The sequence below is a fragment of the Crassostrea angulata genome, chromosome 5 (assembly GCF_025612915.1).
Source record: "Crassostrea angulata isolate pt1a10 chromosome 5, ASM2561291v2, whole genome shotgun sequence".
Classification (NCBI taxonomy): domain Eukaryota; kingdom Metazoa; phylum Mollusca; class Bivalvia; order Ostreida; family Ostreidae; genus Magallana; species Magallana angulata.
Genome location: NC_069115.1, coordinates 52,054,172 through 52,066,449, shown reverse-complemented (window position 1 = coordinate 52,066,449; position 12,278 = coordinate 52,054,172). Strand labels below are relative to the sequence as shown.

General features: G+C 32.8%; 1 protein-coding gene across 1 annotated transcript; it reads left to right on the top strand.

Moving 5' to 3' along the window:
• The first annotated feature begins 2,710 nt into the window (after window positions 1–2,710).
• Window positions 2,711–10,492, top strand: LOC128185822 (uncharacterized). The gene is made up of 4 exons (XM_052855493.1): window positions 2,711–2,919; window positions 5,443–5,577; window positions 9,074–9,161; window positions 9,257–10,492. The coding sequence occupies exons 2-4, from the start codon at window positions 5,445–5,447 to the stop codon at window positions 9,888–9,890; spliced, it is 855 nt and encodes a 284-aa protein (XP_052711453.1). The 5' UTR covers window positions 2,711–2,919; window positions 5,443–5,444; the 3' UTR covers window positions 9,891–10,492.
• Window positions 10,493–12,278: the final 1,786 nt, after the last annotated feature.

The following is a 12,278-nucleotide window of genomic DNA, read 5'->3' as shown; positions in this document are numbered from 1 at the left end:
TATTTGTTAATGTGCGTTCTTTTTAGCGCCGTGGGTGGCTATTATTTCTTTTTAAAATTTATTTTGTCCGACATAAACAGTACGTAGTTTGTTGGTCAACATTGGCAAGCAACCTAATGACAGACTAGTACTGCCGCTCCTGTATGGGATTAAGGCGCTAGGTGGGCGTAGCCATTTCCTCTTTAGAAGAAAAATTCTTTATAAAGATACCCCCCAAAAAAATAAAAAAAATTTAAAGCTAAAATATTTGGATTTTTCTTTAATAAATAATTATAGTTTATGGTCAAAAATGCCACACTGAAAAGTTTAAGGCAAGCCTGGTGGTTAATTTATTGACCCAACCCCCATATACATTCTCACAGTGTTTTCTCGTCAGCATTTTTAAATCTATTCATAAAAAACATAAAAACAAGAATTTATGAAATTTACAAACTGGTCGTTGCTGTGAATTCAAGCATGAATTCCTGTCACAAAACAGTGAAAGAAACAACTCCAGAATGGATATACATGTAGATATAACTCATGTTTAAAAGAAACGCGGAAGAGCAATGTCTTAAACGCTCATCCTCTACGTACATCGTGCAACACACAAGAAGCAAATGAGAAAGGGCCGGGTATGTGGTGGCAGGTGGCATTGTTCCATTATTTCCTATGATTTTAATCTGACAGAATTACCCAACTGCTTTAAATATCGCAGAAAAACAGCGATACTTGAGATAGAACCATTTTAACAAGACCTTGGACTTTTGGTTAGACGTATCTATTTCTTGCGTCAACACAAGTTAAAAATGACGCAGTGTCAAGCGAAATATTCACCTATTGCTTAGTCCTAGCTCAAAAGCCAGACAAATCTTGTTGATTTCAAAGAGCCATGGCTGAGTGGCAAGCAATGAAATAGACAGACCTACGTCACATAGCTGTTTGACATAACTACCCAAAGTCCAAGCTCTTGGAAAAATGGTTCTAACTCTCCTTCTAATGACATACAGCACACTAGTGATCGAAGAAAATCTTGACAAGTGGTCAGGAAGGGCGTGGTTATACAGGAATCAATAATTTATTTTTAAATTGAGAGCTACCCAGAATGTTTATTAATCATATACATTTTGCTCATTCTTAATTTTAAATGCATATTTTTATCCTATAAAGTAGTTGTACTTTATCAAATGATTTTTGAGTGGTTTCAGTGAGTGAAAATTAGTTATACTTGTACGTATACCAGAAAATATTTTTGTAATGATACAGATACATGTACAGTTATAGATAACTCTTGAGGAAAAGAAAAATATACCATTGAAAATGATGATTCCGGAGTTTAGAACCATTTTAACAAGAGCTTGGACTTTGGATAGTTGGGTCAAATAGCACTGTGACGTAGGTCTGTCAATTTCATTGCTGGCCACTCAGCCATAGCTCTTTGAAATCAACAAGATTTGTCTGGCTTTTGAGCTAAGACTACGCAATTGGTGAATATTTTGATTGAAGCTGCGTCATTTTTAACTTCTTTTGATGCAAGAAATAGATAGCTACGCCCTACTGAAAGTCCAAGGTCTTGTTAAAATGATTTTAAAGCCATTACCATGCTGAAAGAGGCAACCAATCCTATTCTCTTTATGTAGTACTCTTTTAATTAAAACGATGAGAGTGTTACGCTAAATATAAATAAATTTTGCATGTAAAATACACAAATTCTTTTTCTGTATTTATCACTCACTCACTCACTCAATCCTCTCTGCGCCGTCAGGTGCTTGAGGCGTCTACAAGGGATTTCCACCTGGCTAGGTCTGCAGCAACTCTAGGTGCTGTCTTTATTTTATATTTATGACACATACATGTATTTTCTTAATATTTACATTTCCAGTGTCTTTGCCTGTGACAACACTACGTATCGATTTGGTACTATATAACCTATAACTTCAAATATCGTAAAATTGGGGCGCCAGCGGGGTTTACTTATTTATATTTAAATATTCAGTCGTACAATGGCTTAAAATTGCATGGATATAAGAAATAAGGAATCATTCTTTGTATATTAGGAGGTGATAATTTCGGTCGGAGCGTGTTTAAATCTGTCATAAAGCCCTTCGGGCTTTATTGAATTTGATTACGCCCCGACCGAAATTATCACATCATAATACTCAAAGAATAATTCCTTATTCCTTAAAAAATTACAAATAACATAATTTCTGAAATATGGTTTATTTATCAACTTAACCCGTGCGCTGATTTAGTACATGTAACACACATTAACAATATATGGCTTGAATGTATCATTAGGGTTTTAATTTCTACATGTACATAGACCCTTTGTAAATGATTAAAGAAAAATATAATTAAAACTTATTTTTTTCTTATATCCTAATTTTAATTTTTAATTTTTTTTTTTGGGGGGGGGGGTGGCTGATAGTGAAAACTGTTTGTTGGGTTGAAGGAAACGATCCCTCCTTCCCTTACACCTCTCACGGTTTGGAATATTTTTAAAAGTTTTGTTATTTTATGGGGGGGGGGTGTAACCGCAATGCTTATCTAGACCTTCATTCCTCTCGCGAGACATATTCGAACGAAACTCACCTTAAATCTCTCTCTCTCTCTCTCTCTCTCTCTCTCTCTCTCTCTCTCTCTCTCTCTCTCTCTCTCTCTCTCTCTCAGGTTGTGTTGTAATAAAAAGAAAGACAATTCCGATAATCGTTATCAGGAACGACAACTCGATAATACTGAGCTCGAGATTTCTATTTACTTCCTTTTTGGCATTGTTAGTTAGAGAGGTTTTTTGTTGTTGTAAGCTTCCTGTTAATTATGGGATAGATAACGAATTTCCGAGAAAGACTAGGTGTATCAGTTCATTATCTTGTGTGATTGTGAATATACTTTTCCATTACTTTGTGTTCTGGCGGGGTTTTTTTTGCGAGAGGAAGTGAGGTAAGTTTTTCTAGATATAGAATAAAAGGTATTGTAGTTAATCCTTTATCGTGATGTATATAGGTCAAGTTAATGAATGAATTGGTGTTTTACACTAGGTACATCCGATGCATGAAAAAACACTCAAACATAGTTTAGTGCCTTTTAACTACGGTTTTATAAACATGAGACACATATATTCAACTTTCTTTTTTAAGTTTACATGGTTGTAGTGTATAGATCAAATTATGTTCTAAAATTAAAGGGAAATATAATAGAGGGATAACCGTTCATGTCATGCATGTATTTGAAACTGAATAGAAAAAACAAGTTTGCTAAAGTTATTGGTATAACAGAAGTTTACCCAGTGTATATATGAATCATTTTTACCTACGCCCTTAAATCAAAGTGAAGTATAAGAGGTAGAGGGATTTGAAGAGGCTGTCTGATAATAGAAACAGCTGAACTCATATAATGGATTTCTTGTAAACCCAGACAGACAACTATAAAAAGTTAATTACATGAGAATGTTGGGATAATCATTAAAGAATGAATACATCATATACGTGCAGTTACACAATGCATGCACCATGATATGCCTCGAAACTCGATGATCAAATTAAAACTTGATTTTGAATCGGTCGTCCAGGTTATATATACCTACAGGAAATACGCACAATGTCAAACGAGAGAGTGCTTTTTATTGTTTACGAAAGGAAATACCCAACCTCGTGTGGAGATGTATATTAGATAGGCACATAGTTAACTTTGTATATGACTTATGAACTTGACAGTCTATTTCCGTTGTTGACTTTAATGACAGAACTCTCACCCTCTTAAAGATAAGCGATAAATATAGGAAGTTTTCCCCTTCCATATTTCATGTGTCTTTTGTTTTTTAAGTGGGGGTATACTCAAACTACAATAACATTATTTTTTTTCATTCGGAGCAAGATAATCATCAATCTAATTAAAAGCATTTTTTTTTTTACATTTGTTGAAACAAACCATTCATCAAAATTCTCTCTCTCTCTCTCTCACTCTCTCTCTCTCTCTCTCTCTCTCTCTCTCTCTCTCTCTCTCTCTCTCTCAATGGATACAATCATGTATAGACAAACAAGCACTGACATCTTTTCATGCGCCATTTGCAGGTCAAGCCATTATCTCGACATGGTTACCTGAGGGAGTAATTAAAAGCGAATAAACACGATAATTAATAATGTTGGTTTACTGCTAGGGGAGTCTAAATCAGATAAAAACACAACGTGTTTCACCTGTATAGGTTTTCAGGTGTGCAAACACACTAAACATCTTTAAGTGTGTGACTGTTACCAAATATACTGACACCTCTTGCCGTCTGAGTAGTATAATGTTTGTTATCATATTTGCACACGTTTCCATTTCCCCGAGTATTCACAGTATTAAAACAAAGAACTGAAAAGACTGACTTAATAAACGCCGACTGTAAACAATCCTATAACTTATCATAATTAAAAAGAAAAATATTCTGTATACAAAGCCATTTTCTTCATTTGTTTGATAATCAAAACAAGGATATGCGAAGTAATTATTCCATGTACGTATTAAGTTCCTCATTTAGAGTAAATCTAATTTTATTTACTCCTAATATAACTGAATAAAATGCTTGCATAAATCAATATTTTCCTGTTTATGTAAAATTATTCCAAAAAACACACAAAGTAAGTATAGGATTCCAAGGAAAACGGAAAAGTACTACATCAATGACATTATTATACATGTAAGTAATATTCAACATATGAATTCCAGTTTTTCAAAAAGGAAATTATCTGGCATGTATGTAATCTTCATTATATATATAAAGATATGTATATAGTATTACATGTTTGGAGATTAGGTAGGATGTTCAACACCTCCCCCCCCCCATCCCAACACCCCAACATGTTCATTATATATAGGTACATGCATCAAACATGATTTTTGCTATACGGTCGTATTTTATTACAACTTTTTATATGATCAGATGTTTTGCGAATGTGTGTGATTTTTCCAGCAAGACCAGGCCTTGCATTACGAAAATATAATAAAACTCTAAATGAGAAAAAGCTTATATCAGATACAGGTTTCATGAAATGATACATGCATTTCAATACATACATGTATATAATACACCGTACATGTATAAGCACTCCATCTTTAATTGTTGTTTCAGGCAAATATAGCGATGTATATGTTATTTTTCATACGATCCACCCCCTTTATTTCTTTACAGAAAAGTTAAACCACTGTCAAATTCTAGTCCATGTACTGGCTATTATTAGTAACCAATCAATCTAATTAAGCTAAGTTAAACAGACACGGTCAGACAGAGAAGTGTGTAGATGATGACACTAAAGCCCTAACATCTGTAAATTGTTTGACTTGAAGATAAGGGCCCTCTTCCTGGTTGTCATGGTGATTCACCGGAAACCATCCCATATGACCTTAGTCAAACAGAAGGGAAACATGCAAGGAGAATAGTTTGTGTTGTATTTTCTTTTCTCATCATCTTCTGCCTGTTTGTAGAGATGGCGTCAGATATTACAACGGAGCCGGATTCTATAACCAACACCACTGCTTCACCTACAACAACCATTACCACTACCACTGAATCAACGACGGTACCGACTACCACCATTAATGACGATTCAACCACTTCAGGTAAAGCTTTCTCTCTCCTTTATGCTGTAATTAAGTTTAATCAAAAAGTTTGTCAATTGGTGTTTTTGAAATGATGATAATATGGAATTCCTGCTTAATCAGTGTTATGTTTACGGAAGTTTTGTTTTTAAATAAGCTGTTTTGACGTATAATTAACCACACAGGCATTACACATGTAGTTTATCGTCCGTTCTTTATATTATCTTGCGATGTTTAATAGAGAGGGGGTGGGGCAGATGACTAGGTGATTTAGACACCATTTATCTAAGTACCAATAGCTAAACTAACTTCAGAATGTGTATATGTTAATGCAGTTTTAAAATGTCAAAGAATGAGGCGATTATTGCTTAGATTTTAAATCTTTTAAGTGCTAGCTTTTAATTAATCCCGTATCACTTTTTTCAACAGAATTTTATATCATGTATCATTCATGCGCGGATCTTAAGGGCGGTCTGGGGTTGGGTCTGGATCCCTCTCCTTTCTGGAAAATTACAACTTATTAAAATTCACAAAGTAAATTTACCAAAAATATGCCCCACAATATGAATCCACCCCACCCCCTTCCAGTAAACATAATTATCTCATGGACCCCACCTTCCCTTAAAAAAACCTGGATTCGTGCATTTTAATCACTAACCTAAAATGAACATGAAGTGAAAATTAAAAACATATCTAGAGATCACTTTCTCTCTCTATTAATTTACAAACTCTTTGGTGAAATGCATATATATATATTTATCTTTAAGATTTTTGTTTGTTAAGAATATTTGTAAAACTCCGGATATGCTCGGTAAATAGTACTTTTATTGTTAAAAGTACTTTAATCTATAAACGTAGTATATATACAGAGGACCTACAATAATATTTCTGAAAATGGTACTATTTCATGCGATCACATGCAAAAATAAATGATATATTGTTATCATTTACTGCATACTAAGTACTCAAATTAGTAATTGACATAAAACATATTTCATTCGACTTATGGAAAACCCTAATAATTAGGTCAAATACCATCGTCAATTGTAATTCTTATTTCAACCTCATCTTTTTGTGCTTGAACGATGTAAAAATCAGCCAACAACTCTCTCATAGAACACAGCAGGTCAGTTGTATATGCCATTGCAGATAAAAGATCCTGAGACAATTGTATTGTGTTGTGTGTCCAATCCGTCTTTCAGTTTTCCAAAAATTATTATATTTATAGAACATATGAATCTTAGTCGATATGTTCCAATTTAACATTTAGCTACGTATACTGAACAACTGACGCGCTTTCAACAAAAAAAAAAAACTGTTCATCTATTTGTTTTCGATGATATGCATGTAAATTACTACAAAACCAAGCTAAGTAAAACATGGCGAAAGCCTACAGAGGCATTGCCTGCTGCCCAATCCATTTATGTAAATGTATATTTACATAATAAAATATGTTCAAATTAATTAAAACTTGTTATATATTGTAAATCTATTCCGTTATGATCAATGTATGGACATACAATTCAACAATCATTATTCTGGATTGCTAGGCGTTTTAACGAACGCATCTTGATACAAATTTTATTCCTGCTGAATTTAACAACAGGAAAATATTGTTTGTTTATGATGAATTCATCCGTCATCAGTTTGATATTCAAACCAAACCTTCACGGTGACTGCGCGTCAAATAAATGAGACCATGATGCTAACCATTCAATTTTATCTAATCACAAGTTATATTTCCTTATGAGTAAAGTTAGAAAATGTTGTTAACATTTTATCAAATAGATTACAAATTATAAATGCGACTGTTTACCAATTTTTCTACTTACGTATGCGTGAGAGAAATTTAAAACTTTCATAGCTTAGTGAACATGTTAAACTTTTTTTAAGAGGTTCTACTATATAATAAGGAAATAATCATTTGAATTATTTGAGATGAATTGGAAGATCTTAAATAATTTCAATTATGTCTATCTTGTGGCATCATGTGACCATCTATTTAATTGAAAAATCCAAGATCATCGTTTAAACATGGCTTTTGTATATATGTTCCTTTATGCCAAATTTCGTGTATGGAAGTCATAAAGTAATTAAATTACAGGGTATATGCGCTTCATATACTTAATTCATATATTTTATAAATTTTAAGTAAGCTTCCATTTCATCTTTTATCATTTTTTTAGTTTGTTTTTTTTTTATTTTAAAGAAATAGTAAAAAATCGATGGAATACTAAAATTCCATTGATATTAACTGCATCTTTTAAATAATTAAAAGAAATCAAAGAATGCATGATTAAAGATGAAATGGAAGCTAAGTTAAAAAGGAAACTTGCCTCTTAAACGTATATTGAAGACTGTGTTCATGCTTTAATTCAAGAACAGTCCATTACAAACTAAACCGCACATGCTGGATTTGAAATCTGTAAATAAAGTATGAAAAGGACAAAGTGTCTCTATAGATAAACTTTTGGTATTGGAATGCATGTAAATAAACAATTTATGTACAATAAATGGCTTATGTATGCTGCCAGTTGGTTAATGTGGGGATTTTACCCCGATTAGTGATATTTTGATCTGGTAATTTGCATACATGGCCACTGCGCATGCGCAATTTCCTGAACTTCAGTTATAATAATAATGAAATTGTCAATTGGCTTTAGGAACATTCATACAAGATGTTCATTAGCTATGACAAAATATACTGGTTTTTGGGAGTTGATTTTTAATCAACTCTCCTATGCAGTCACGCGGACAAACCGAAAGTGAAACAGTGTTTGGACCTCAGCACAAATCATTGCTCCTGACAAGACTTAGTTCTTAAAAATAATTGATGAATTCGATGTAATGTATGCTAAAGCATTGTTTTTCAAGGAAACTTATTATTTAGAAATACCTTAAAAATAGTCAGATTTTAAATGGTACGAACAATTTAAATATTTTTGTAGTCGTATATATTCCTACGCCAGAGTTCAATATAGTCTCGTTCAACTCGACGCTCGGCTGTCTCCGTAAACCCTTGTCGGAGATTTACGGTGTCAGCCGAGCGTTTGGTTGAACGAGACTAGAGTTCAAAATTGCTTGGATCCATACAATTTTCGAGAAATATTTCTACCACTGATACATATAGTTTGATTGAATTAATTTTATCTTTAAATATTATTTAACATGATTCATATGGAGGTTTCTCGCCAGTTCTTCAGTACTTTGATTTAAATAAGCATTCACATGATTGCAGAAACTCTGTTGATTCTGATTTACCTGGAGTTATCCTAAATGAAGCAATGCAAATTGTTGTTTTTTCGTGCAGTTTGATTAAACCACTATAAATTCATATTGCTTTGAGCAATAACCGTTTAGTTTAGTTTATTTATTCCTTAAGCCAAATGGCTCATTAGATACAAAGAATACATAATATATACACAATAAAAGAAACAATATGTAGTAATACACGTATTGAATGCATCAAAGTATTATCCAGTAAAGTAAATAATGTCTGAATGTTTGTCTTTTCCAGCACCACCAAACGTAGGCATGGTTATCGGTATCACCATCTCCGCCACTCTCTTTGTGTTCATCGCCTTATTTGTAGCACTATTTTTGCGGTAAGCTAGGTTTGAACACAAACTTTAACAATGCAGTTTACATCTAGAAAACATACACGTTTTAAACAGTTCTATTCATTTTTGCTCTTAAACAGAAGAAAGTATCTAAGGAAAAAGAAGAAACCCCTACCGAACCCACTTCCAAATCCTGATGATATTGACAAAATAGCCTTGGAGAATAGGAGTAAAAAGGTCAAGAAAGGCAATAAAAAAGAGAAACACACTTATGAAAAGGACCCCACCTCAACACTCTCTGTGGAGCCCGAGGCACCGTCGTGTCCGGCCTTCATGGCACCAGACCCACCATCTAGTAGCTCTGTGGATTATGAAAATGCCCCTTCAAAGAGAAAACAGAAGGAGCTTAAACTAAAGGCTAGTGAGTCTATCTCTAGTAATGGCACATCAGAACCGAAGTATGTGAACGCCAAGAAAAAAGGTCAGAACAATGAAGACGTTGATGAATATGTGGCCCCGAAAATGAGCAATACCAGATTGTACTCCACCGGGGAGGGGGCAGAGTATTATGTGTGTGATAATAATAAGGCCACAGCAAAATCTAAAAAAGGTTGGAAAGCCCCACCGCGAAATCCTCTCGAGGATAGTATTACTTCAACATGCTCTGCATTGGACTATGTGAATATGCAGAGTCCGTGGAAATACCTTGAATTGGTCCCTGAATCCAAACCTGTCGATGAGCCCCAAGATTTGTATGAACCAATGAATTCATAAGGATTGCTGAAGTTTGTATCGTTTTGAATACGATATATAGCGTTTGTTGTATGTCTAAAAGAGGAAAAAATCTGTATTGAATAGGAGAATTAATTTAAATTATCGAAATGGAAGTGAGATTTTGGTGGTTAAGTTCAGTTTGTGAACTTTGTGAAATGTGTGTAAAAAGTGACCAAGAAACTACTGATAAAATTGCATTATTTATGAGTAGGGTCTGGTATACAACTTACGTTGTATGAAATAGTTTTCTGCCCTGTTATAGTGTTTTATTTGAAACAGAAAGAGGCGGAGTGGAAAGAATTGACTTAACACAAGTAGTTGTAAAATTTAAGCATGAGAGTGATATTTAAGCATACATGATTTGGTATATCTAGTCCAATGGTTTTACATATGGATGTATTCTAGCTACATTTAACTTATAAATACATGTTTAAGTGTTTATTTTATATTTTGTTTATTTTTGAGCTTGTTTACGCGTTCCGTGCGTCACTTCCGTATGTGTAAATTACCAGTACAAACAGTAAAAAGTGCGTGCTTTTATGTTTTAAGAGAAAATTTACTAGCATCTATATGAAGAAAATATTTGTATAGATAAAAGAAAATCCAATCGTTTCAAAAAGTTGTCTTTATTCAATTAATGTTTTGTTATTTATCTGTTTTTGTATCTTTACAGTTTATCATTTCTTTTTTATATAATGGTCACCATTACATAAATATATATGTATAAAATAATCACGGTAATAATATCCTATAGAACCGTTTTGAAGTTTATTTTGACAAATTGTCACTTGAATGCTTAAGTACGCATACTAACTTTATGATAGATGTGTGTTTGCATTTCATGATGAAAAGTTGTACAACAGGACAGAGGAACCTAGCCTATATCACACTTCCTGCGTTATACCCATGAACGGGAAAAACATCTTTGATTAATTGCGATTTTCCAAAAACACATTCCCCAAAATAGTGTAATTACCTACATGAAAATTTGTGTACCAGTTTATTAATATTTTTTATGCGTATGTGTTGGGTGCATTTTTTGTGAGTTTAAATATTATTAAAGCTGAGAAATTGCATACGCATAGAAATAGTCATTTTTTTAAAATGATTTTTTTAGATGCTTGAATCAAGTGGATGATTTTTACTTCCTGAATTTTATGACATTGTATATTGTTTAAAGTTACATATAGAATGTATTTAAACACATTCAATCGAACGTGTTTTCGAAATTTGGCACACATTTCAATTAAATGTTTTTGCTTTTAAGGGTTTTTTACAAGCCAATGTCAACAGTATTTATACTTGTGTACACGCACATTAAGCAATTAAATAAAAGGCAGAATGCATATGAGGACCAACATTCTCTTGGAGTGGTTAATAAACACTAAAAAAAATATATGTATTCTGAAATCTTCCCTGGTTTTCAGTATGAAACATCACACTGGCAGTTAAATTTACGTAGTTACAAGTTTAGTGTGATATCTGCAGAGTAAGGAATGCGGGCACGACCACAGACACTCAATGCATGAACCACCCTCCCTTCCTCTGTTTTAAATTCGTTTTAAATATCGAAAAAAATACAAGGCAGACACTCAATTTTTACTTTTTAAACATACTAATTTGTAAACAATTTTTATAAAATAATGAAATCTTTTCTATACTCTATGAGCTATTTTTAAAAATTGCAATTTTTGACTGACATATAAAAAAAGAGTCGAAAAAAGCAATTTTATAAACCAGCTTTAAAAGAAGAATAAGTTACCATATCAATAAAGCATTATGTATATAAAACATAAATAAAAATACGTGTGAGCTGGCTTCGATTTTTTTTCCAATAAAGATGGAAAATGGGTGTGGTAATCTGCGTTCCAAGTTGCAGTAAGCACGACTTACCATTTTTTATTATTTTGGAGTAAATGTGTAACCCTCACATTCCATGTCCATTTATTAGGCATATCACCTGATTGATTTGCATGATATACAACATTTGTGTACAGTGTGAGTCATGTTAATTAACATAGATCAGCAAGCATAATATTTCATTACTAATAGATCACGAAGAAAATAAACAGATGTCCATAGACCTAATACATACAAGTAAATATAATTTTTGTTGTTATATTTTAAGAATACATGTATCATACCTGAAATACTTTAGAAGACAATTATTTTAATGGTACGTCATGATGTAGATCACAGCTTATGACGCAGAAAATTCTATTATACAAGGTTATTTTAATAAACAAATTAATAGTGCAATGTGGTTCAAGTAAAATCAAAATAATCATATAAAATTTTGATACATATTTTTGGGAGAAATTAAAAGTAAAATTTCTTTAATAGAGTATTAAAGGGGGAAAAAATAAAGTACGTCAGAAAGTTTGTAAT

Bases quoted from the DNA above. Each gene is read 5' to 3' on its own strand.
- LOC128185822 (XM_052855493.1), top strand. From the start codon at position 5,445: ATGGCGTCAGATATTACAACGGAGCCGGATTCTATAACCAACACCACT. The intron at 5,578-9,073 runs GTAAAGCTTTCT...TGTCTTTTCCAG, and splicing joins TGACGATTCAACCACTTCAG to CACCACCAAACGTAGGCATG. The intron at 9,162-9,256 runs GTAAGCTAGGTT...GCTCTTAAACAG, and splicing joins TTTGTAGCACTATTTTTGCG to AAGAAAGTATCTAAGGAAAA.